General features: G+C 44.6%; 1 protein-coding gene across 1 annotated transcript in view; it reads left to right on the forward strand.

Moving 5' to 3' along the window:
- The window catches only part of uqcc1 (ubiquinol-cytochrome c reductase complex assembly factor 1), a 118,918-nt gene that overhangs the window by 50,869 nt on the left and 43,305 nt on the right, over positions 1-24,744 (forward strand). The window contains exon 6 of the mRNA XM_069884399.1: positions 7,814-7,922. Coding sequence (XP_069740500.1) covers positions 7,814-7,922 — 109 coding nt within the window. The remainder of the gene's footprint in view (positions 1-7,813; positions 7,923-24,744) is intronic.

Consider the following 24,744-nt stretch of genomic DNA (forward strand, 5'->3'; position numbering starts at 1 on the left):
TCGGGGCTATCAAAAGGCTGACACAACCACAGTGCCACAGTGATGTCCTTCTATGTTCTAAATTTCACGATCTTAGAGGTTGTTGCTTTTAGGGTTCAATTAGGACACTTGAAGAGCATAACTTGCAGAGTCATGGTCAAAGAGCTTGGATGTGGAACAAATTTAAAGTCCATTTGTGGCTGCCTTGGTCACATCTTGCAAGCTGTTTTATTTTAGTGTCTTGCTGTTTCATGAAGCAACTGTCATGGACAAGTTGGCTCTGGAAAGATTTCATTGTGAGAACCACGCAGTAGTTAAAACTAACAAACAGCAAGTTGTGTTAATGTAACACTTTCACTAAAGTTAAATGCTCACAGGTGCTTCACTGGATTAAATATCATTAAAAAAGGAAACATGGCAAAAGAGGATGATTCTCTTTGGGCTTTGACCAATCAGGGCACAGCTTTTAAAGTGAGGGGCAGAAAATATGGCAGAGTTGGAGTGGAATAGAATGTGAGACGAGGAAGCTCTTCGCACCTGGTGATAATACTAAATCTACTTAAATTTTCAATTTAAATTTACTTGCCACACAGTAGAAGCAAATTCCGGCCCACAAAATCTGTGCCAACCCATTAACCTCACCACGTCCATTTTGGAGAGTGGGAGGAAACTAGAAAACTTACACAGGTCACAGGGAGAAAATACAGGCAGCAGTGGATTCAAACCTGGGTCCCTGCCACTGTTATAGGGTGTTGCACTAACCATGCCGTCCAGGTACAATTATATAGGTAAATGTGATAGAGAGCAGGGTGAGAATCTTAGCAGCTCTCTTAAATGCTTTTTCCATCCATAGTTGTCTTGCCAACTCATTCTCATTGTTAATTTCTCAGTTTTATCATCAGTAAATTTGCTTGATGTGACTTGTGTGATCAGCAATAGTGCTACTGATTGAAAATGTGGGTGTTTGAGCGTAGGACAACATCTTCAGTGCTGATGCACCACCATTGTTCTGGATACATATCTTGAGCTGTTAGATGCAGTATAAAATCCTGGTAAGAATATTTTGTGTGGGAGATGTTAGCATTCCTCTTGGTCCCTGGGAAGGTGGAAATGAGCCTCATTCTTGAGTCAAAATAATCCATGCAGTACAGATGTTCCTCGAAGGCACAGCTCGGCACTTGAGATTCATTGATCTGATGTTTTGTATAACCCAGGGATGTATGGCAGATTCCGTCCATAAAAGATATTAGTAAATCTGATGGGCTTTTATGACATAGAACAATACAGCACAGTGCGGCCCTTTGACTCTCGATGATGCACTGACCCATTTATTCTTTCCTTAAAAAAAGAACAAAATCCTTGCTACGACCCCCCAGGCAAGGCATTCCAGGCACCCATTACTTTCTGAGTAAAAAAAAAAATCACTTGCCCCTGATGTCTCCCCTAAACATCCCTCCCTTAACTTTGTACAAGTGTCCTCTGGTGTTTGCTGATCCTGCCCTGGGAAACAGGTGCTGGCTGTATACCCTATCTATGCCTCTCATAATCTTGTAGGCCTCTATCAAGTCTCCACTCATCCTCGTACGCTTATTATTGGTTTAGTTCTCAAGTTGCTATGGTGAGATGTAACTCTCTCTCTCTCTCTCTGACAGCTTCAGTCCAGATTGCTAGTCCAGGTGCAAGCGCTACTTTGCCCCTCAATGGATGTAGCGGGATGTCACTGCAATGTTCATGAGTTGCAGTACTGCAGGTGGTAAATAGCTCCCTCTAGTGACAGACTGGTTCTGTGCCTCAAACTGCAGCTCACCAGAACAGTGAAAAAGGCAGTCAGAGATAGGCCACCAAACAGGTTACAGAGGGCAGGATGCCAGTGTATTGAGGATAGAGTGGGAGGAGTAGGGCAGGATCAAGTATAGGATTGGTGGACCAGGGTGATGAATGACAGACTAGGGGCAAGCATGGAGATGGGAGACTGTTCAAGTTTATTGTCATCTGATTGTACATCAACAGTACATGTAGAACTTGACGAAAGTGAATCTCTGGTCATTGTGCACACACACCCTGCAGACAAACAACCTGTATACATAATGATCAAAATTAAATGTGTAGAAGAATAATAATTTATGGGTTTCTAGGATTGTTCAACAGTCTCCCTGCCTGTAGGAAGAAGCTATTTCCCAGCCTGGCAGTCTTGGTTTTTATGTGTCTGCACCTCTTTCTTGAAGGTAGTGTCTCAAAGATACTGCAGGTTGGATTGTAAGGGTCCTTGATGATTCTCTGAGCCCTCTTAAAGCACCACATTTCTGATTACCACTACCCAAAAACTGAGCATGAAAGCCAGACTATCCACATGTGCCATGCCAGCGGTTTTGCCAATGGATGCTCCAGATTGTGAAGTCATGGTGTGGGGGCTCCCCTTTGCAGCTTCAACTTAGTAAATGAATTGTTACATTATGCAGATGGTTACGCTAAAACTTGGCTGAGAAATTCCCAAGTGGAAATAATTTGGCTAGTTGCTATGTCCCATGGACCATTGGACATGGAAGTAGAAATAGGCTTTTCAGCCCATTGAGTTTGCCCTGTCATTTAATCATGAGTTGATCCATTTTCCCACTCAGCCCCACTGGCCGACCTTCTCCCTATAACCTTGGCCCTGGCAAATCAAGAACCTATCAATCACTGTCTTAAATGACCTGGCCTCCACAACCACCTGTAACAAAAAATTCTATGGATTTACCACCCTCTGGCGAAGAAATGCCTCCACGTCTCTGTTCTAAGTGGATGCCTTTCAATCTTGATATTATGTCGTCTTGTCTTCGACTCTCCCACTATGGGAAACAACCTTTCTAGATCTAGTCTGTCCATGCCTTTCAACATTTGAAATGTTTCAATGAGATTCCCCGCTTACCTCATTTGCCTAAATTCGAAAAAGTACAGGCCAAGAGCTGTCAAACACTCCTCAGGTGATAATTCTTCTTTTCCCGGAAATATCATTCTGAAGCTCCTCTGAACCCTCTCCAACATCAGCGCATCCTTTCTTAAATGAGGAGCCCAAAACTGCTCACAGTACTCCAAGTGAGATCTCACCAGTGCTTTATAAAGCCTCAACATCACATCCCTGCTTTTGCATTCTGTTCCTCTAGAAATTAATACCAGTATTGCATTTGCCTTCTTCACCACCTACTTAATCTGTGTTTACCTTCAGGCTATGCTGCATGAGGACTCACAGGCCTCTACATCTGGGTATTTTCAACTTTCTCTCCATTTAAAAGAAAGTCTGCCTATACCAATAGTGATTCTGCCAAGAGGTTCCCAAGCGTTGGAAGTTCACTATTGTGCTTTCAATTATACTACTTCATTTTGTCATTTAACTTTAAAAAAAATCTTATTCTAGATCTTCACCAAACATCCCCCCATCTTTATCCATGTATTTTCCTTTATTGGTGGAGTTGGCCATGGGCTTGTGTGCCATTCTTCATAATACGTAGTTGCCTTTTGAATTGCTATTGCTCAGGCTTTACATTTACTTCATACCATCATACATTAGCTGTTTCTCATTCTTAAGGTGCATGCATCCTGTCCTGGCAAACATGTATCCCTCGATTAATGCGACTCAGAATTTACTCCCTGATCATTATCACACCATTTGTGGGACTCGGTGCTCTGCACAAAATTGACGCTGTTTGTAGTGCAGAGGATCATTTGTTGGAAAGTCCTAAAGACCTTGCAAGAATAACCTGTTCCATGAAATCGGAGGTGTGGGCAGCCCAACTTGCTTCTCTCTCTATCACAAATCTGTTTGCCTCGTGTTATTGATCTATCTTTCTCTTTCAAGCTGTCTGTCTAGCTTCACCTGAAATGCATTTCTTTCTTTGGCTTGGCTTCGCGGACGAAGATTTATGGAGGGGGTAAAAAGTCCACGTCAGCTGCAGGCTCGTTTGTGGCTGACCAGTCCGATGCGGGACAGGCAGACACGATTGCAGCGGTTGCAAGGGAAAATTGGTTGGTTGGGGTTGGGTGTTGGGTTTTTCCTCCTTTGCCTTTTGTCAGTGAGGTGGGCTCTGCGGTCTTCTTCAAAGGAGGCTGCTGCCCGCCAAACTGTGAGGCGCCAAGATGCACGGTTTGAGGCGTTATCAGCCCACTGGCGGTGGTCAATGTGGCAGGCACCAAGAGATTTCTTTAGGCAGTCCTTGTACCTTTTCTTTGGTGCACCTCTGTCACGGTGGCCAGTGGAGAGCTCGCCATATAATACGATCTTGGGAAGGCGATGGTCCTCCATTCTGGAGACGTGACCCATCCAGCGCAGCTGGATCTTCAGCAGCGTGGACTCGATGTTGTCGACCTCTGCCATCTCGAGTACCTCGACGTTAGGGGTGTGAGCGCTCCAATGGATGTTGAGGATGGAGCGGAGACAACGCTGGTGGAAGCGTTCTAGGAGCCGTAGGTGGTGCCGGTAGAGGACCCATGATTCGGAGCCGAACAGGAGTGTGGGTATGACAACGGCTCTGTATACGCTTATCTTTGTGAGGTTTTTCAGTTGGTTGTTTTTCCAGACTCTTTTGTGTAGTCTTCCAAAGGCGCTATTTGCCTTGGCGAGTCTGTTGTCTATCTCATTGTCGATCCTTGCATCTGATGAAATGGTGCAGCCGAGATAGGTAAACTGGTTGACTGTTTTGAGTTTTGTGTGCCCGATGGAGATGTGGGGGGGCTGGTAGTCATGGTGGGGAGCTGGCTGATGGAGGACCTCAGTTTTCTTCAGGCTGACTTCCAGGCCAAACATTTTGGCAGTTTCCGCAAAGCAGGACGTCAAGCGCTGAAGAGCTGGCTCTGAATGGGCATTCAGTTGCCCATTCTGAAATGCATTTATATTAAAACCATAAGGTATAGGAGTAGAAATAGACTCTTCACCCTGTCGAGTCCACACTGATTCATTCTCCCACTCCTCTACCTTCTCCCCATAACCCTTGATACCCTGACTATTCAGATTACAGATCAAGTACCCCTTATCTGAAATGCATGGGACCAGATGTTTTTCAGTTTTTGGGTTTTTTTCAGATTTTGGAAGAAAGGAACTAAGCAGCACAGTAGCATCAGCAGGGATACCGGTATCAGCGATTAAACTTCAAGAACAAACAATGGCAGGGTTCTTGAGCTCCAACATGACACCACAAGTGGAAAATTCACATGAAATAATGTTTAGTACTTAACAAAAAACTTGATCTCTGCTTACAAAAGAAGATCACCTCCCCTCCGCCGCCGCTGATCCCCAACACCTCCCTGCTACCTGTCCCCGACTATGGTCCCCACTCCTGCCCGGGAGCCTGAGGCAACTTCTTCAATGTGGATGGCACTGCACCCGATATTGAGTATGGAATTGCTGACACCAATTCCAACTGTAGCCAAAGCTAAAGACTTGGACACAGCTCTGTTTGGCATCTTCCCGGCCAGAAAAAAAAATTGTATTTCTTAAAACTATTGCTGTAATCAAATGATGCCACCAGAGTGTCAGAGCCCCAAATGGGGAAGTCAGGTATTGATTTTTTTTTCCCCACTTGTGACATTTTGTTGCCACTAAAAAAAAATTGGTTTTTGGATCTTCGGATAAGGGGTATTCGACCTGTACCTATCAGTCTTTGCCTTAAATACACAGCGACTTGGCCTCTGCAGCCATTCTCTGCCTTAAATACTCCCAACAACTTCGTCTCCACAACTACTCTCTGCCTTAAACACACCCAATGACTGCCTCCGCCCCAAGTTCTCCTTGTGAGAACTTGCAATCTATAAGTAATAAAGCTTTTTCTAAATTGGGTTAATTACTGAGTTTCTTGTTATTCAGAACTCCATTGTTAAATCACACAAGTGGAAATGTATCCCTTTTGAACCCATTAATATACTTAAGGATATCTGTTAGCTCACCCATGAATGAGTAATGAGTTATTGTCACACATATTCATCTGAACAGGTACTTCATTTAAAAATTAACGTAATAAGTACAAAAGATCATAAATATTCACAATTACCAAAGTGCAGATAGTTATTATTTTTGGTGTCGTAGTTTATTTAGCGTAGGGGGATGAGACTAATAGGTATTGGAAGGAACTGTCCTTGAATCTGAAAGTGCTGGACTATTGGTGTCTGTACCTTCTGCTTAAAGGTAGCAGTGAGTAGAGGCATCCAGGGTGATGGGAGTCCTTTATGATGTTGGTTGCTTCTTTTGGGCAATGCCTCACATAGGCATTTTTAGTGGATTGGAGGTTGGAACCTTTGATGGACCTGGCTATGTTTGCTACCTTCTGTGTTCCTGGGCACTCAAATGACCAAACCAGCCTGTGATGCAACCAGTCCATATACTTTCTACAGTGCACCTGCAGAAGTTTGTTTCGACAACATACGAAATCTCCGTGGATAGCTTAGATAGTGCTGGCATTGGCATCCCTTCTTCATGGTTGCCTCAATGTGCTGGCTCCAGGAGAGATCTTCAGAGAAATGCTTTTACAGCAACTTGCAGCTACTAACCCTCTCCCTCTCTGTCCCATCAATGTCTACAGGTGTGTGGTCCCTCTTCTCCTTCTTTAAGTTTAATAAGCTCCATGGTGATGTGGAGAGCAAGATTATTCTGGCCCCACCCAACTAGATTCTCGATCTACATTCTGACATAATTTCCACTTGTTTGGTCAACAATGCTCTTCAAGCTTTCCTCATTTCCACACAATCTGAACTGGGCGTTGTCCATGTGACATGCAAATCTTACTCTTTCTTCTCAAATCCTTCCATATACTTCTCTCTTCCCCTCGTCACCCTTATGGAGATTTGAACTGTACATTGCACAAGGTGAGGAAAATATTTGAGAGTTATTCACATGGTGAGTCTGGAGTCACATATAGGCCAGACCAGCTAAAAGAGGACAGGCCTATGACCTCCCTGAAGGTCATCAGTAAGGCAGATGGATATTACAGCTCTCCGGTAGTTTATTAATCACTGTAGGTATGACTGGCTTTTTCCCTTCATGATCTAGTTAAATTGAATTTAAATCATCAGCTACATTAATGAGTTTCAAACTTGCACTCATAATTGTTTTGAAGATCATGGGAAGGAGAAAACAAAAGAAGGTTTGAACTAAAGCTCAGATGTGGAGAGAAGACTGAGGATAGGAAAGAGCTTAAGAAATAGGAGCAGGAGTCGGCCGTCTGGCCCGTCGACCCTGCTCGGCCATTCAATGAGATCACGACTGATCTGATAATGGGCTCATCTTCACCTACTTGCCTTTTCCCTACATCCCTTAGTTCCCCTGCTGTGTAGAAAACTGTCCAACCTTGTTTAAATGTATTTACTGAGGTTGTCGCCACTGCTTCAATGGGCAGCAAATTCCACAGATTCACCACCCTCTGGGAAAAGCAGTTCCTCCTCATCCCTGTCCAAAATTTACTACCCAAATCTTGTGACTGTCCCCTAAGGCAGAAATAGGAGCATTTACAAATAATTTTTTTGCAAACAATGGGCAAGTAACCATGTTGAATGGGAAGTCATCAAGCACAATTTAGCCACCACGTTTCCTTCCTTGGTTCGACGATAGCCTTCAGCATCTTGCTTCAAATGACCAAGCCAGATTCTGCTTGATGACAATTATTGAAGCACCCTAAGGGTGGGGAGAGGGGTAGGGGTTGCTGTACTGTTGAGATGCAATGTAAATGGAAGCAGTGACAACCTTTGCCAGTGAAATCCTTCACCCAGACCAGCGTGAAATGTTTGCTGAAATAGCAGTTAGCTGCAAATGCGGAAACATTGGAGAGGGAGATTTGTGACAGTGAGTTCAGCTTTGCTTTTGTACTTGCAGGATGTCTCTGGTGCGCATGAAGCAGGAAGGTCGAGAGGGCAAGTATATGTGCAAGTATATTGTGCACTCCATGTGGGAGGACCTGGAGCAACGCGGTAAAGTAATGGGGGTAAGTTAGCAATACTGTAACATCTGGAAGATTTTTCCTACTGATATTTAATGGGCATGTTAAAAAAAATCACAAGATACTGGAGATTACCCATTTCATGAGAACCAGTTGCCCCAGTGTATGATGAATCCAGGAAATATTTGACATAAGACATTGAGATAATTTGCTCCATGTTGGGAGCCCGTCCTGCAGGTTGGAAGTTTGTTTTGACCCATTGGAATGGGAGGCAGAATTGGCAAGCGATGAGAACTGTTTTCATATGATGAGCTGGACTGCATTCATGCGAGCTTTCAAAAGGATAACCATCTGAAAAGTGGGAAGACTTTCTGGGCCACAGGACTGGGCGCAGTCAGGCAAGGGCAAACTGGAAAGAGTCAATAGGGGCAAGGTGGACTGAATGGTTTCCTTGTGTGCTTCTATGATTTTGAGAAATGCTGAGTGCTCTAGTCGTTAGTCAACTGAACCCTGTGCTCCTCAACTTCCGGCAAACCCGTTGTAAGTCAAAAAAAATTGTGTTGTATAGTGCCGATAGTAATGTACCAGTCCCCGCACTAATCTCACTGCCCCGCTCTCTTCCCACAGCCACTTATCATTCCCAACACTCCTCCCACTGCCCAACAGCGCTGTATCAGGCCCCACACTGATCCCACTGCCTCGCTTTCTCCTGACAGCCCTGTATCAGTCCTATACTAATTCCACTGCCCTGCTGTCTCCCAACAGCCCTGAATCACTCCCTACATGGACCCCACTGTCCCACTCACCCCTCGGCTCTTTATCATTCCCAACACTGATTCCACTGTGCAACTCTCCCCCAACAGCTCTGCATCAGTGCTCACACTGATCCCACTACTTCACTCTTTCCCGACAGCGCTGCATCAGTCCCCACACTGATCCCGCTGCCCAGCCCTCTCCCAACAGCACTGTATCAGTCCTTACACTGATCCCATTGGGCAGCCCTCCCCTTACAGTGCTGTATTGGTCCCCACACTGATCCCACTGCCCCACTTTCTCCTGACAGTCCTGTATCAGTTCCCACAATGATCCCATTGGGCAACTCTCCCCTTACAGCACTGTATCAGTCCTCACACTGATCCCACTGCCCCACTCTCTCCCAACAGCCCTGTATCAGTCCCTACACTGATCCCATTGGGCAGCCCTCCCCTTACAGTGCTTTATCGGTCCCCACACTGATCCCACTGCCCCACTCTCTCCCAACAGCCCTGTATCAGTCCCTACACTGATCCCATTGGGCAACTCTCCCCTTGCAGCACTATATCAGTCCCCACACTGATCCCACTGCCCCACTCTCTCCCAACAGTGTTGCATCACTCCCTTCAAGCTTTCTGACTGTACTAAAAGAAGTGATTGAACAAGGAGGCTACAAATAATTCACCTTATCGTAGAGGAATTATCAATGTTTAATGGAAAAATAAACAATGCTTGCTATTAACCTTACTTTAGCATATTACATGAAAGTAAATAACAACAGTCACATTATTGTACCATCGTAACTTCAAAAAATCATAAGTTGGAACCATCATAAGGAGGGATGCACCTTTTAACAGTGGCAGATTTAGCATTAGGCTGAGTAGGCTGAAGTCTAGCGCCCCAAAACTTAAGGGGGCCCGAGATACTTTAGTACTTTTGCATATATTATTTTCGTATCTGGAATATTACAAGTCTTCTTTCTTTGGCTTGGCTTCGCGGACGAAGATTTATGGAGGGGTAATGTCCACGTCAGCTGCAGGCTCGTTTGTGGCTGACAAGTCCGATGCGGGATGGCAGACACGGTTGCAGCGGTTGCAAGAGAAAATTGGTTGGTTGGGGTTGGTTGTTGGGTTTTTCCTCCTTTGCCTTTCGTCAGTGAGGTGGGCTCTGCGGTCTTCTTCCAAGGAGGTTGCTGCCCGCCGAACTGTGAGGCGCCAAGATGCACGGTTTGAGGCGATATCAGCCCACTGGCGGTGGTCAATGTGGCAGGCACCAAGAGATTTCTTTAGGCAGTCCTTGTACCTCTTTGGTGCACCTCTGTCTCGGTGGCCAGTGGAGAGCTCGCCATAGAACACGATCTTGGGAAGGCAATGGTCCTCCATTCTGGAGACGTGACCTACCCAGCGCAGTTGGATCTTCAGCAGCGTGGATTCGATGCTGTCGGCCTCTGCCATCTCGAGTACTTCGATGTTGGTGATGAAGTCGCTCCAATGAATGTTGAGGATGGAGCGGAGACAATGCTATTTTGTTATCTAAATTAGGTTCCATACACATAAACACTTAGAAGTAAACAGGTAATGCTTTTAGGGAGTTTGTACTGCAGCCGCGACTCCCCGCAAGATTGTGTTTACCTTGCCCGTAACTCCAGTCACTGTGATTGTAGTGCAAAAAAACGAATGTTCTGGAGCAGGTCATGCAGCATCTCTATGGGCTCAGTTTAGTGTTTCACACTTACTGAACAGGTGAAGCCAGTGAGTGTGGGCCAGGCTTGGCACTGCATCACTGACTGTGATGCACGTGGTGGTTTGAGTTGGCTACGGCATAAAGATTTGTGGCGTGTGTGAGGAGGGGGGTCTCTGAAATACCGGTGTCCAGCCTGTCACCTGCAGTAGTAAGTGATCAACATGAGGGGTACGTGGCCGGTGGTGTAAGACCAGAGGCCAATACTACTTAATGAAAGGCCAGTAGCGAGTGGCGCCTGGATGTCCAAGCCCTTGCTGGGAGCGAGGGGTGCAGGGCGTAGCTCGGGCCCATGGCGGGGCAAGGCTGGGGGTGGGGGCCTTACTAAAGCTCAGCCTAGGGGTGGGTGGTAGTTAATCCACCACTGGCTGTTAACCCCAAATAATTCTGAAAGTCAGGAAAATATTGATGCTGCAGATCTGAATTGAATGTTCTGGAAATGATCAGCATATGTGGAAATAGAAATATTGTGGGTAGAAGACCCTTCTTTAGAAAGAAGGAAAATAAGGGCGGCATAGTTAGCACATCCTATTACAGAGCCAGCGACTGGGTTCAAATCTGGCTCTGTCTTTAAGGAGTTTGTATGTTCTCTCCATTCTGTGTATTTCCTCTGGGTGCTCAGGTTTCCTCCCACTGTTCAAATGCGTACAGGGGTTGTAGGTTAATTAAGGTATTTGGGTGGCATGGGCTCGTGGGCTGGAAGGGCTTGTTACAGTGCTGTATGTCTAAATTTTAAAATTTGTCAGTTTTAAGTGGCAGAGGACTGGGGGACAGGATGGAGAAAAGGGATATTTTGGATAGGGTGTGTCCAGAGTTCTTATGGTAGAAGAGTGAGAGAGACCTACTCTTTGCAGACGATGCCGCTTTAGTTGCCCATTCAGAGCCAGCTCTTCAGCGCTTGACGTCCTGTTTTGCGGAAACTGCCAAAATGTTTGCCTGGAAGTCAGCCTGAAGAAAACTGAGGTCCTCCATCAGCCAGCTCCCCACCATGTCTAACAGCCCCCCCACATCTCCATCGGGCATACAAAACTCAAAACGGTCAACCAGTTTACCTATCTCGGCTGCACCATTTCATCAGATGCAAGGATCGACAACGAGATAGACAACAGACTCGCCAAGGCAAATAGCGCCTTTGGAAGACTACACAAAAGAGTCTGGAAAAACAACCAACTGAAAAACCTCACAAAGATAAGCGTATACAGAGCCGTTGTCATACCCACACTCCTGTTCGGCTCCGAATCTTGGGTCCTCTACCGGCATCACCTACGGCTCCTAGAACGCTTCCACCAGCGTTGTCTCCGCTCCATCCTCAACATTCATTGGAGCGCTTTCATCCCTAACGTCGAAGTACTCGAGATGGCAGAGGTCGACAGCATCGAGTCCACACTGCTGAAGATCCAGCTGCGCTGGGTGGGTCACGTCTCCAGAGTGGAGGACCATCGCCTTCCCAAGATCGTGTTCTATGGCGAGCTCTCCACTGGCCACCGTGACAGAGGTGCACCAAAGAAAAGGTACAAGGACTGCCTAAAAAAATCTCTTGGTGCCTGCCACATTGACCACCGCCAGTGGGCTGATATCGCCTCAAACTGTGCATCTTGGCGCCTCACAGTTTGACGGGCAGCAACCTCCTTTGAAGAAGACCGCAGAGCCCACCTCACTGACAAAAGGCAAAGGAGGAAAAACCCAACACCCAACCCCAACCAACCAATTTTCCCCTGCAACCGCTGCAACTGTGTCTGCCTGTCCCGCATCGGACTTGTCAGCCACAAACGAGCCTGCAGCTGACGTGGACATTTACCCCCTCCATAAATCTTCGTCCGCGAAGCCAAGCCAAAGAAGAAAGATGTTGGAACCATCCAAGAAGCCACAGTTGGATCAGTTAGAGTGGGAGTGAGCTGGAAAATTAAAATGGGAGCTCAAACCTCTAGCTGGACCTTGCAAACTGAACGACAGTGCTCCACCATACAGTGGACACGTTACACAAGGAGCACCAAATGCAGTACAGAACATTGGAAAAAGAATAGCAGTGAGTTGCAACACCTCAAGGACTATCGGCTCCCTGGAAGGTGCAAAGGAATCAAAAAAGAACAGCTATTGCATTAACACATGTGAGAATAGGTTCGACGGGTTCAAAGATTAAAAGTTCTGGATTGTATTAGTAGAAAATGTTGATTTTTATTTACATGTGGGGAATTTGCATCACGGTGTACGCACACACTCACATCTCCTCCCCTCCCCCCCAAGCTGTGTTCACAAATCACGCACATCGGACACTGGTTAAAGATACTCACAACTCTTGATAGAACGCTAGGGATATGCAACAATACCTACCACCAGTCTACAATACACAGTCACCATATACTACTTGACAGAGGAACAGTAGTCTAATTACAACTATAACAGGTGTATATCTCACCATAGCCCCCACCCTGTACAGGCATTCACTGCACAACTGGTCTGTGACTCATAACCTGGATCGGATCCTTCACTGTCGCTCTTCCAGAATTGCTTGTGGCCCACTCAAGGATGACTCAAGGGAACAAGAGAGTGATCTGCTCCATGTGGTGGGCTTTATGCTGCAGCTGGCTAGAGGGGCCATCCCAGGTGTGGCCACCTGACCTAGGCAAACCAATTACATGACAGTCTTACCTCTGGGTGGATCTAACCTTGACTGACATGAGGAAATGATTTTTCTCCTGCCTCCTTCACGGCTGGTCAGATGACCATCCAGGAGCAAGCACATAGAAATTCCTTTGTGTGGATCAGTTTCCCCATCCAACCTGTTGGATAATCCTCCAGATAGCAACATAGGAAATTGCCCTGAAGGGAGAGTGGTTTTGGAGATATAGGAGCTGAGACCAGGCAGGGGAGGAGAAAATATGACTTTTAGTGGCAACTTATTGTCAGTTAATAGTGAAGGACAATCAAGTGAATGTGGAGGTTGGTGGGACAGAAGTTGAGGACCAGGCTCTGTCATGGGAATAAGGGACACCTTGTAGCCATCAGTGTTCCTACAGGGGATTTGGCACCATGTTCCACAGCTGCTGGGTCAGTGATCTAGTTATTCTTCTGTCCAATTCAGTCCCATGAACTCCATCGTTCACCATCGCAAGCATTAACTCAAAGGTAACAATTTCTTTTCAGCCCATTGTCGGTACACAACTCTGCAGAATGTAAACACATCTGCTTCACTCATTTAGCTTCTGGGGTGAAGTAGAACATTCCCAAATGATGTAGTACAGGTGAATGAAAGGGAGGTTTGCTTCCAAATTTGTTGATGGGGCCTAGGCTGCCAGATTCCGAGCACCAAAAAGCACAAGGATCGACAACATTGACACTAAAAAAAAAAAGGTGCCTTGTTAAAATTACCAATCACATCAAACTTTGAGCAGTAAAGTCGATGATTGAATGATGCTCTGTACTGATGAAAATTCAATGCTCGGTTGAAACATTAGATCAGTGTTGTTAAGCAAGTTGGTTTATGTGAAATGGCACTTGATCACACGACTTTATGTACCCTAAAATCCCCTGTGTAAGTCTTTGGGGTGAAACACAAAAGTCTGCAGCCACTATCGAATGAATAAAAGCTCTCATGACTGGATGGAGAACAAACGCTTTTATTAGTTTATAACTAAGGGTAGGGTTTCTCAGTAGTCTTCAGAAGGGCTCTGGGTTTAGGTAGAAAACCAAGGTTATATGTGAGCAGATGGGGGCAGAGTCAGGCATCAGCACCACACCCTACCAGTGAATCCTAGTTCACTGCATACTGTGATTGTAGGAAAAACAGATGCTGGAGGAGCCCAGCAGGTCTTGAAACATCCATGGAGGTAAAGATATATAACCGAAGTTTCAGTCTTTAAAAAATTTATATAACTTTATCTCCTATTGGCACTGCCATGATTGCTGAATTCCTCCAGCATTTCTGAGACTATGAGTTAACATATGTAAATAAAAATTAAAATTTTCCCCGATAAATTTCAGTGAAGAAATTAAAATCCATTCAAGTTCTGCATCTCCATTTATTCTATAAATAGTAAACAGGGCTATGTTTTATAATCTCACTGTTTCAAGTAAAGTGTAGTAAAAATTTGAAAATTAAACATTAAATTCTGACTAAGCTTAATTTAAGTCAAGTTAATTGTCATCTGATTGCACAAGTACAACCTGGCGAAACAGTGTTCTCCGGTCCTCAGTGCAAAACCTGCAGACACACTGCCAGACATAACACACATATAAACAAACAATATATATGCAAGACAAATGTTCATTTACAGAAATAAATAAATATTGTTTGATGAATATGAAAGTATTGGATGGTTATTGTGAACAGTTCCTTTGGTCGTTCAGCATTCTCGCTGCCCGTGAGAAGAACCTGTTCCTTCTGGCTCTGATCTGAAACTCCTGTATCTCTTACCCGATAGGAGTAGCTGAAAGATGCTGTGCGCAGGCAAGAAGGGGTCCTCAATGATTTTGTGCACCCTCTTCCAACAATGATCCTGGGAGATCACATCTATGGGGGGAGGGGGGGCGGGCGGGGTGGGGGAGGTGGAGGAGACTCCAGTGGACTTATGGATTGACCTCCGATCCACTTCTCTGCAGCAATAATACCGCCAGCCAGGACGCTCTCAATTGAGCTCCTGTAGTAGGTTGACACAATGATGGCCAGTACCCTTGCCCGCTTCAGTCTTGTCAGGAAATGTAGTCACTGTTGTGCCTTCCTGACAAGTGAGGAGATGTTGCGTGTCCACCATAGGTCACTAGTTAAATGAACTCCAAGGAACTTGGTGCTCTCCGCTATGAATTATTAGACAGAGACACAGGGGTGCTAACTTCACACAAATTCTTTTTAAGTTTGCTTGGAGGAGCATCCGGAAATTGATATGTTCTGTCATCCTTTTAGTATCATAATTTTTTAAAATCATGGTCTCTTTCGTAATTCGCAACTCCTTCCTATGTTTTGTGTATGTAACACAGTCTCTGAACTTGGTAGTTTTGTCAATGTGATTATTCACGATCTCTGAGAGCCATTCAGAGCGCCAGTTTTATCACATAATTGCATTAAGCATTTTGTTACAAACTTCAAATTCCTTGTAGGATTTTGCACATTCCTTCTGGTTAAGGATATCTTAATTTATCAAGAGCTATGCCACAGGGGTGAGGGCTGCAGAACTTCAAATAGCTTTTTGATTGCGTGAGAGTGTCATTAACATTAATCTGTGAACACTATTTGGTGATGATCGTTGCCTGACAGCCGCCTCTTGGTGTGAAAGGTTTGCACTCATTCCAATATATTTTGGAATGATATCAAACAGTAATCACCTAAGGTGCTTGTATTTAAACACAATTTTTTATGCTCCATTTCAATGACACTTCAGTCCTGAGATGAAACTTCTGCATTGTGGGTTTTTAAATTTTCATAATGGTTGCGTGTACCAAATACTGGTGTGGGCAGAGGGGGTGTCACATTTCTTAGTCTGATTGTTCAATGGAAGCACAAAGGAGCTTGCAGAATTGGGAGCAATAAATGTGCCTGAAGAACTCGTCAGGTCGAGCAGTGTGAGTGGGAGAAAATCAGTGGGTATGATATAATGCCTCAAACTTTGTTTACCTTTGGATCATTTTCTAATTTTCTTTTGAAAGTCACTATTCAGGTAGCATGTCAGAATGTAAAGGTAAAAGCCCTCTTTCTGGTGGCCCTTGTACTTTAGCTCTGTGTTCCCTGGTTACTGATCATTCTGGAAGCATTTTGGAATTCTCAGAGCATTGGGAGGAAATCCGATGTCAGAGTTCATTTGTATTGCATATAAATCCACCCCAATTCATCTTGCCCTCTTGATCTAAGCTCCTGTTCCTCCCACCCTCATTTGTTCAGTAAGGTTCCCCTTGATAACATCTTTACATGTGAATTCCACCCTTTGGAAGGAAGGTGTTTCTTCCTTGCCATTTTGGACTATGGTTTGGGGTTTACCCTATAAGATAACTATGTGATCTTTAGTCCAAATTTGGCTGTCACTAGAACAAGTGGTCTTGTTAGCATCCTTTGGCAAGGTTTGTTGTATGCCATAACTGCTTTGACAAACAGTTGACTAGCTGGGTGAGTGCAAACTCTGAAAGCTCAGTTTCTATTGGAAGCAGTTCCACAAAGTTACTTCCCAAATGTTGCAATTTTTAATTTGGCAACCCATTAAGTAGGAGTCGTAAAAGTATTCACAAGAAGATAGGCCCCTCAAGCCTTCCTCAACATTCAATGTGATTTTGGCTCAACCTTTCCATGCCAGTTCCCCATACCCCTCAATTCCTTGATCTTTCAACTATTTACATATCTATCTTAAATATATCTAATGATGTGGCCACATCACACTCGTGGGGCATATAATTCCAGGGATTCACGACCCTCTGTCAGAAAAAAATTCTTCCCACCTCATTTTTAAGTGAGCTGTCCTTTATTTTGTAACTAAATATTTTGTGACTGCTCCCAGTCATGGAACTATTACAATATCTACCTTGTCAAGCAAGCCCCCTCAAGATCTTGTAAATCTGAACTCCAGGACGTACAAATCCAAATTGTCTCATTTGATTTATCATTTCCTCTGTTAGTCTCTTGTGTCCTTTTCATTTTCTATCCTAAATTTGCTGGTTAGCTGATACAGGTAAATAACCTGTTATTTGGAATTCTGAAAACCGAAACCTACGAAAACCAAACATTTTTTCTATGAATGTTGTCTGCATTGCAAAGCTTGAATTTGGCACAAAAGATAACCCAATGCGGCCCTTCCCCCCCACCAGTGCTGTGACTTAGAGCTAGTAATTTTATGGTCTATTTTTATCTCACTTCATTTACCTCTCCCCCCAAGTCTAGCGCGGCCGCAAACCCCCTCCTCCCACCACCCAACCCCCCTGTCCAGACTCCCTTCTAGTTGGAGTGTGTCTTTGTTTTGCATGTATCTGAAATCAGCCCAATTTCTTAACGTACTGCAGTTATTATTATTCTATTATCTGAAAAATTCCTATTTCCGAAAAGTGTCTGGTCCCAAGGGTTTCAAATAAAAAATTATGTAAATGTATTAGTCAAGATATCTCCTCTGTGTAATTTTCATAGAGCAGTGGTGGTCAACCTTTTTTACCACTCACATACCAACTTAAGTAATCCCCTACTGACCCACAAAGAACCTATGACATCCAATGCCATAGATGTGTGGATAGTAAGAGACTACTTATGTGTAGGGTTAAAAAAAAGGTTGAGAACCACTGCCTTTGTGTAATGCAGTTCCAGAGCAGGAAAACAGGTCTTTTAGCCCATGCTGTCCATGACAACCAAGCTATTACCATTTCCCTGCATTCTGCCCATATCCTTATAAACCTTTCCTATCCAGGTACAGTGAGAAGTCCAAACGATGCCATAAATCTGGACTACCTGAGGATCTGGACTTTTCAAAAACTCTCAAACTTTTTCAATTTATCATGGCATTTGTGTGTGTGCATAAGTGCCACAGATGCACAGTTGCAACAAGTGACCGCTTTATTTTTCTTTAAAACTGCTCAGTTTGAAAAATAGTGTGCTGTATTTTCTAATGAATAATCGAACAAAATTGACCTGTTCATCTCTTCTTTATTACTCCTTAAATTTGAATTTTAAAAGTACTGCCCGAGAATCTGGAAAATCCAGACCGACCCAATCCCCGAGCAGCCCAGATTTTTGAACTTATACTATACCTTTCTAAATGTCTTTTTGCAATTTTACCAGTTTCTATCACTTCCTCTGACAGCTTATTCCATAAATCCACCACTATCTGTTTGAAGAAGGTGCACTCAGGTCCCTTTTACATCTTTTCCCTCTCTATCCCCTCGAGTCTTAGATTCCCCCTTCTCTGGGAACAAAAGGCTGCAACCATTTACCTTATCTCTGCCCTTCATTATTTTATCAATGTCCATTAGGCTCCCTCTTAGCCTTCTGCACTCCAGGGAGTGAAATCCCAGTCTCTCCTTCTAACTCAGGCCCCTGCCATCAGCCCTCACATTTTGTGTCGTCAGAAAGTTGTTGAGTTTCTGGTTGGGAATTTCCACTCATGCCCAATAGTGTTCACTGAAGGCGCAGAGAGTTGTGGCAAGCTGGCAAGCTCAGAAGTGCAAAACCCACCCACTCTGCAGCTGAATGAAAGGTTTGTTCGCCCTGAGCACTCCACTTGGGATCAGCTGCATTGCACAGAAGATCACTCTTCTGCACTCGTAGCTTGCTTGATTTCAAAGAGGAGAGAAACATTTCTCCCCAGCCTGAAAGTACTTCCAGGCTGAACCTGGGAATGACAACATTGTGTGAGGTCTTGGTATGAGTGCATAAAAAGTGAGTAAAATTAAACCTGTTTACAGATGTTCCTCAATTGACGAATTTTGATTCATTAATTTTTTCAATCAACTCTTTGAGTGAGGTACGTGTCTTCAATTTATAAATATTTTTAGAATAATGAATAGTGCACCACACCATATCAGAACAGAGCACCAGGGTAGAACTTATATCATTACAGCATTGTACAGGCCCTTCAGCCCTCAATGTTGTGCTGGCCTATGGAACATACTCCACTACAATCTAATCTTCCCTACCTCACACCTAGAATACTCTATCTTGCATCCACGTACCTAAGAGTCTTTCAAATATCCCTATTGTACTAGCACCCCCGGAAAGGCATTCCATACATCCACCTACCTCTGTGTTTAAAAAGAAAACTTGCCTCTGACATATTCTCTCAACTTTCTTCCACTCACCTTGAATACCTCTAGTGTTTCCTACTACCACCTCAGAAAAAAGTGCTGGCTGTGCTCCCTATCTAGGCCCCTCTTAATCACATATATATCTCTATTGTCACCTCTCGTCCTTCGTTGCTCCAGCTCTGTCAAAACCCTCAGCTCTATCAACCTTGTTTACAATCTCCAATCCAGGCAATATCATGGTAAATCTCCCCTGCACCCTCTCCAAAGCTCTGCATCCTTCCTGTAATGAAGTGACCCAGGTTGAATTTGACAGTCATAGCCTTGAAACAGTCCCTGGCTGCCATCAGTCACCCAATTTTACACTAATTCTTCTCTATTTTATTCTCATCCTTTTCCCTTCAATACAACCTGCCCAGACTCATTCACACAATAGCAAACTAGCCTCCCTTCCATCTAAATTTCCTGCTGCCTGTAAAAAGCAACCAATGTGTTAAAGGAACCATTCCACCCCAGTCACATTCCCTTCACCCTCTCCCATCGGGCAGAAGAGGCGTGAGTTTGAAAACCTGAGCCTCCAGATTCAAGGACAGTTTATTCCCAGATGTTATCAGGCTTCTGAATGGACCACTTGTTCATAAAGTGATACTGCCCTTGCCCTATTTTAACTCTCCTTTTTGTCTTTTACACTTTTCACTTTTTTTAAAATTTAGAAATACAGCACGGTAACTAGCCCTTTAGGCCCACTAGCTCGTGCTGTCCAAATACACCAACCAACTTACAATTCCCGTATGTTTTGTGAAGTGTGGAAGGGAGGTAGAGCACCTGGGGAAAACCCACACAGTCACAGGGAGAATGTACAAACTCCTTACAGGTTTTTTTGTTTTATTGTGCACTACTTCAAGAATGATTGACTTGCCTGAGAGTACATGAAAGATTTCTGGAATGGCAAATTTGTCATCTGATGAAGCTTATGCTTTGCTGAGTTGTAGAAGAATGAGGGTGATCTTGTTGAAACACACAAAATTCTTAAAAAAGCCTGACAGAATTGATGTTCCTTTGCAGGGTTGTCTAGAAAAGGGGTCACTGTCTCAAAAAAAAGTTGATCATTCAGGACAGAGATGACCAATAGTGAATCTTTGTAAATCACTTTTTTGTTCAGTTCCATCAAGACAGAGGGGGATAGATGTTTAGATAAAGAGCAGCCATTGTATTGAAATGCACAGCAAGGATGAGGGGCCGGAATGCTTAATCTTTCTACAGTAAAACCCCGGTATCCGGCATTAATGGGGATTGATAGATTAGCAAATTTTACGGTTGCTTGAGATTGAGTGTTGTGTGATTGACGAACTAACAGTGAGGCACACCAATTTTAAACTTCCGTATTTTTTACCTATTTATTTTCAGCAATTTTTTTGCCAGTTGTTTAAATTCTGGATAACAGGGGTTTTAATATACTTGTGTTCTTACATTTTAGTAGAAAATGTAGATCATCTGGCACAATATCCTTCCAATTTCAGCAAAGGGATACTTCTATGTAATGGCTGTGCAGTACTCTGCCCTAAAGATTGACCATAATCTCTGTAATAATTAGGTGGATAGTCTGATGAAGCCACATGAATGTGGAAAGCAGGAAACATTTGAAGGAGAGAGTTTCAGGTGTTGTTTAGTTGGGAGATTTGTACAAGCCAGAATCTGCCGCTTAGATTTGCAAGCCTGCTGCGCTCACTCTTCAATAAGGTACACTTATCGGCATCTACCAATCTCCATAGGTGCCAGATACCAGAGGTTTTACTGTATTCAGTTAGGTGGGCATGTCTGACTTTACCAGTTCTGATGAAAGGTTATTGAGCAAAAACATTGTCTGTTTCTTTCTCCATACTTACTGGCTGACCTGCTGAGCATTTATAATCAACACTATTATTTCTGGATAAGTAGTAGATCAGTCAACCAGCCAAACCCTATTTCTGATCATGCCACAAGGGACCTTGATTTTAGTCCAAGGTCTCAGTCATCTTGTTTAGTTGCAACAATGGTTTCAATGTACTCCTGGCTCACGTCCCATCTTTCGTCGACTCTCTGTGAGATTGAGTTTTACTGACTGCGTGCCAACTGGCATTCTTTTCATACGTCATTAATGCTCTGCCAATGCCTCCATTATGTTAAAGCCTCTTCAATGCCATATTCTCTCAGCCACCTCTCGCAACCATTCAACACACGGAGAAATTTACCACCTCCAAATCACTGACTGTGGCCTTCTGCCTCCAAGACCCTGAGCTTTAGAAGTTCCAACCTAAACCTGCACCATTCTACCCCTCTCCTTTAAGAGGCTTCTAAAATACCCCAAATTTTTGATCAAACTTGTGTCATGTGAATTGTGTTAAAATTTCTCTGCAATTGCCTTTGCAAAGTTCCATTGCATGCTTTATAACATTAAACCAACATTGTGGCAACTGTTACTGAGTTGAAAAGGCCCCCACTGTGATTATCAATGCTGTGCTGAGCATTTGGCTGATCTGAGGGCATTTCATGTTGCGTGGATGTTGCTGAAAAGCCTGTCAGCCCTAAATGTCCTCAGAGCTAAATCAGCTATTCGGTGATTTCAGCAGGCAGCTAAGAGTCTACTTCATTGGGTCCAGGGTATCATGAATCACAATCAGAATTTATTGTCATGAACAAGTCACAAAATGTGTTGTTTTCCAGCAACATCTCAGTGCAAACATTCATATAAGCCAGCATACAAAAATAAATAAAAATAGTGCACGAAGACTAAAGTCAGGCAGTGTCATTGGTTCATTGATCATTCAGGAATCTGATGGCAGTGGGGAAGGAGTTGTCCTTCTTTAGGACAACCGTATTTTTTATTCGATGGTAGCACAGTGAAGAGGACATGGCCTGGGTGGTGGGGGTCCTAGAAGATAGAGTCTGCTTTATTAAAACACAACCTCTTCCTTGATGGAGTGATGTCGCAGGCCAAGTTAATAACCTTCTTGAGTTTTTTTTCTTGTCCTGAGTGTTGGGACCTCTATATCAGAGAGTGATGCAACCAGCAGGATATTCTCTACGTTACACCTGTAGAAGTTTTTGAGGTGCCCAAATTGGCGGCAGCGGCCATGAGGGGTTGAAGACTTCGGGAGAGCAGCAGACCAGCTCAGGGCACCACAAACGGGGAGAAAGCCCCTACCCCTGCCTCCCCCTCCCTCCAGTTAAGAAGGAGATGCAAAGGAGGTGACCTTACAGGATGGTGACCACAGCAGTGCATCAGTGAGGGCAAAAAGGACTCCCGAAGGGCCTCAAGCGCTGAAGGCTTGCTGATCGTGTCAGAGGTTTGGATCTGGAGCTCGAGTTGTCAATAAATCGAATGAGTCTGTGTGGCTGCAGAGGCTGTGAGAGCGCTGGAGGTGAACCCATGGATACTCAGTGATTCTGAAGGGACTCTCTTTTGTTTCTCTTTGTCCAATCGCCGAACAATGCTCATGGTGACTCTTTGTTTGCCTAATGTCAGACAAAAGTTAATATCATGTATATTACTTTTTTAATATACTATTATGTGACAATAAAATGAACCTTCACCTTGAGAAACCTTGTACCAGACATATGAAGGCAAGTTTCCATTCCTTGAAGGACATTAATGAACCAGGTGAGTTCTTACCATAATCCTGTTCTTTTATGATGAGACTAGCTTCATGCATTGGATTTATTAATTTATTTCAACTTAAATTTTCCATTTACCACTAAGTCCATTGAGTTTATGTTTTTGACTTGTATTGTTGGTGGTGGAAGCAGGGGACTGTGCAGCTACAGAGGCTGCGGGAGTATTGGTGGCGAATGCATGGATGAACCATGAAAATCTGCAGACACTGTGACTAGTAAAAAAACAGAAATGCTGGAGGAACTCAGCAGGTCTTGCAGCGTCCATGGGAGGTAAAGATATATAACCAACATTTTGGACCTGAGCCCTTCAAGGTATCATCATGGGAATGTAGTGACTCTGAAGGGGCTCTTTATCTCGTATTGTAAGGGGCGCTGAGTGACACTACTGGCGACTCTGCCTGGCTTATGGCAGGCAGAAGGTGTTTTCGTGTTCTTTGGCTTGGCTTTGCGGACAAAGATTTATGGAGGGGTAATGTCCACGTCAGCTGCAGGCTCGTTTGTGGCTGACAAGTCTGATGCGGGACAGGCAGACACGGTTGCAGCAGTTGCAAGGGAAAATTGGCTGGTTGGGGTTGGGTGTTGGGTTTTTCCTCCTTTGTCTTTTGTCAGTGAGGTGGGCTCTGCGGTCTTCTTCAAAGGAGGTTGCAGCCCGCCGAACTGTGAGGCGCCAAGATGCACGGTTGGAGACGAGATCAGCCCACTGGCGGTGGTCAATGTGGCAGGCACCAAGAGATTTCTTTAGGCAGTCCTTGTACCTCTTCTTTGGTGCACCTCTGTCTCGGTGGCCAGTGGAGAGCTCGCCATATAACACGATCTTGGGAAGGCGATGGTCTTTAATTTTGTGTTCTTTCTTTGGCTTGGCTTCGCGGACGAAGATTTATGGAGGGGGTAAAAAGTCCACGTCAGCTGCAGGCTCGTTTGTGGCTGACCAGTCCGATGCGGGACAGGCAGACACGATTGCAGCGGTTGCAAGGGAAAATTGGTTGGTTGGGGTTGGGTGTTGGGTTTTTCCTCCTTTGCCTTTTGTCAGTGAGGTGGGCTCTGCGGTCTTCTTCAAAGGAGGCTGCTGCCCGCCAAACTGTGAGGCGCCAAGATGCACGGTTTGAGGCGTTATCAGCCCACTGGCGGTGGTCAATGTGGCAGGCACCAAGAGATTTCTTTAGGCAGTCCTTGTACCTTTTCTTTGGTGCACCTCTGTCACGGTGGCCAGTGGAGAGCTCGCCATATAATACGATCTTGGGAAGGCGATGGTCCTCCATTCTGGAGACGTGACCCATCCAGCGCAGCTGGATCTTCAGCAGCGTGGACTCGATGCTGTCGACCTCTGCCATCTCGAGTACCTCGACGTTAGGGGTGTGAGCGCTCCAATGGATGTTGAGGATGGAGCGGAGACAACGCTGGTGGAAGCGTTCTAGGAGCCGTAGGTGGTGCCGGTAGAGGACCCATGATTCGGAGCCGAACAGGAGTGTGGGTATGACAACGGCTCTGTATACGCTTATCTTTGTGAGGTTTTTCAGTTGGTTGTTTTTCCAGACTCTTTTGTGTAGTCTTCCAAAGGCGCTATTTGCCTTGGCGAGTCTGTTGTCTATCTCATTGTCGATCCTTGCATCTGATGAAATGGTGCAGCCGAGATAGGTAAACTGGTTGACCGTTTTGAGTTTTGTGTGGCCGATGGAGATGTGGGGGGGCTGGTAGTCATGGTGGGGAGCTGGCTGATGGAGGACCTCAGTTTTCTTCAGGCTGACTTCCAGGCCAAACATTTTGGCAGTTTCCGCAAAGCAGGACGTCAAGCGTGTAATATTCCAAGAAATGTACTACTACATGACAATAAAGGAATCTTGAATGATAGACTGCAGTCACCTTCAACTTTCAAGAACATTGGTGAACTTGTTGAATTGTACACAGTCTGGCACATTCCTGATCATCTAAACTTGCTTAGTAACTTTGCAGCACTAAAGGAGGTCATTCGGACCCTTGTGCCTGTACATGCTCTTTGTCAGCAAATCATGTTCATTGC

This window comes from Narcine bancroftii, chromosome 6, assembly GCF_036971445.1.
Source record: "Narcine bancroftii isolate sNarBan1 chromosome 6, sNarBan1.hap1, whole genome shotgun sequence".
Taxonomy (NCBI): Eukaryota; Metazoa; Chordata; class Chondrichthyes; order Torpediniformes; family Narcinidae; genus Narcine; species Narcine bancroftii.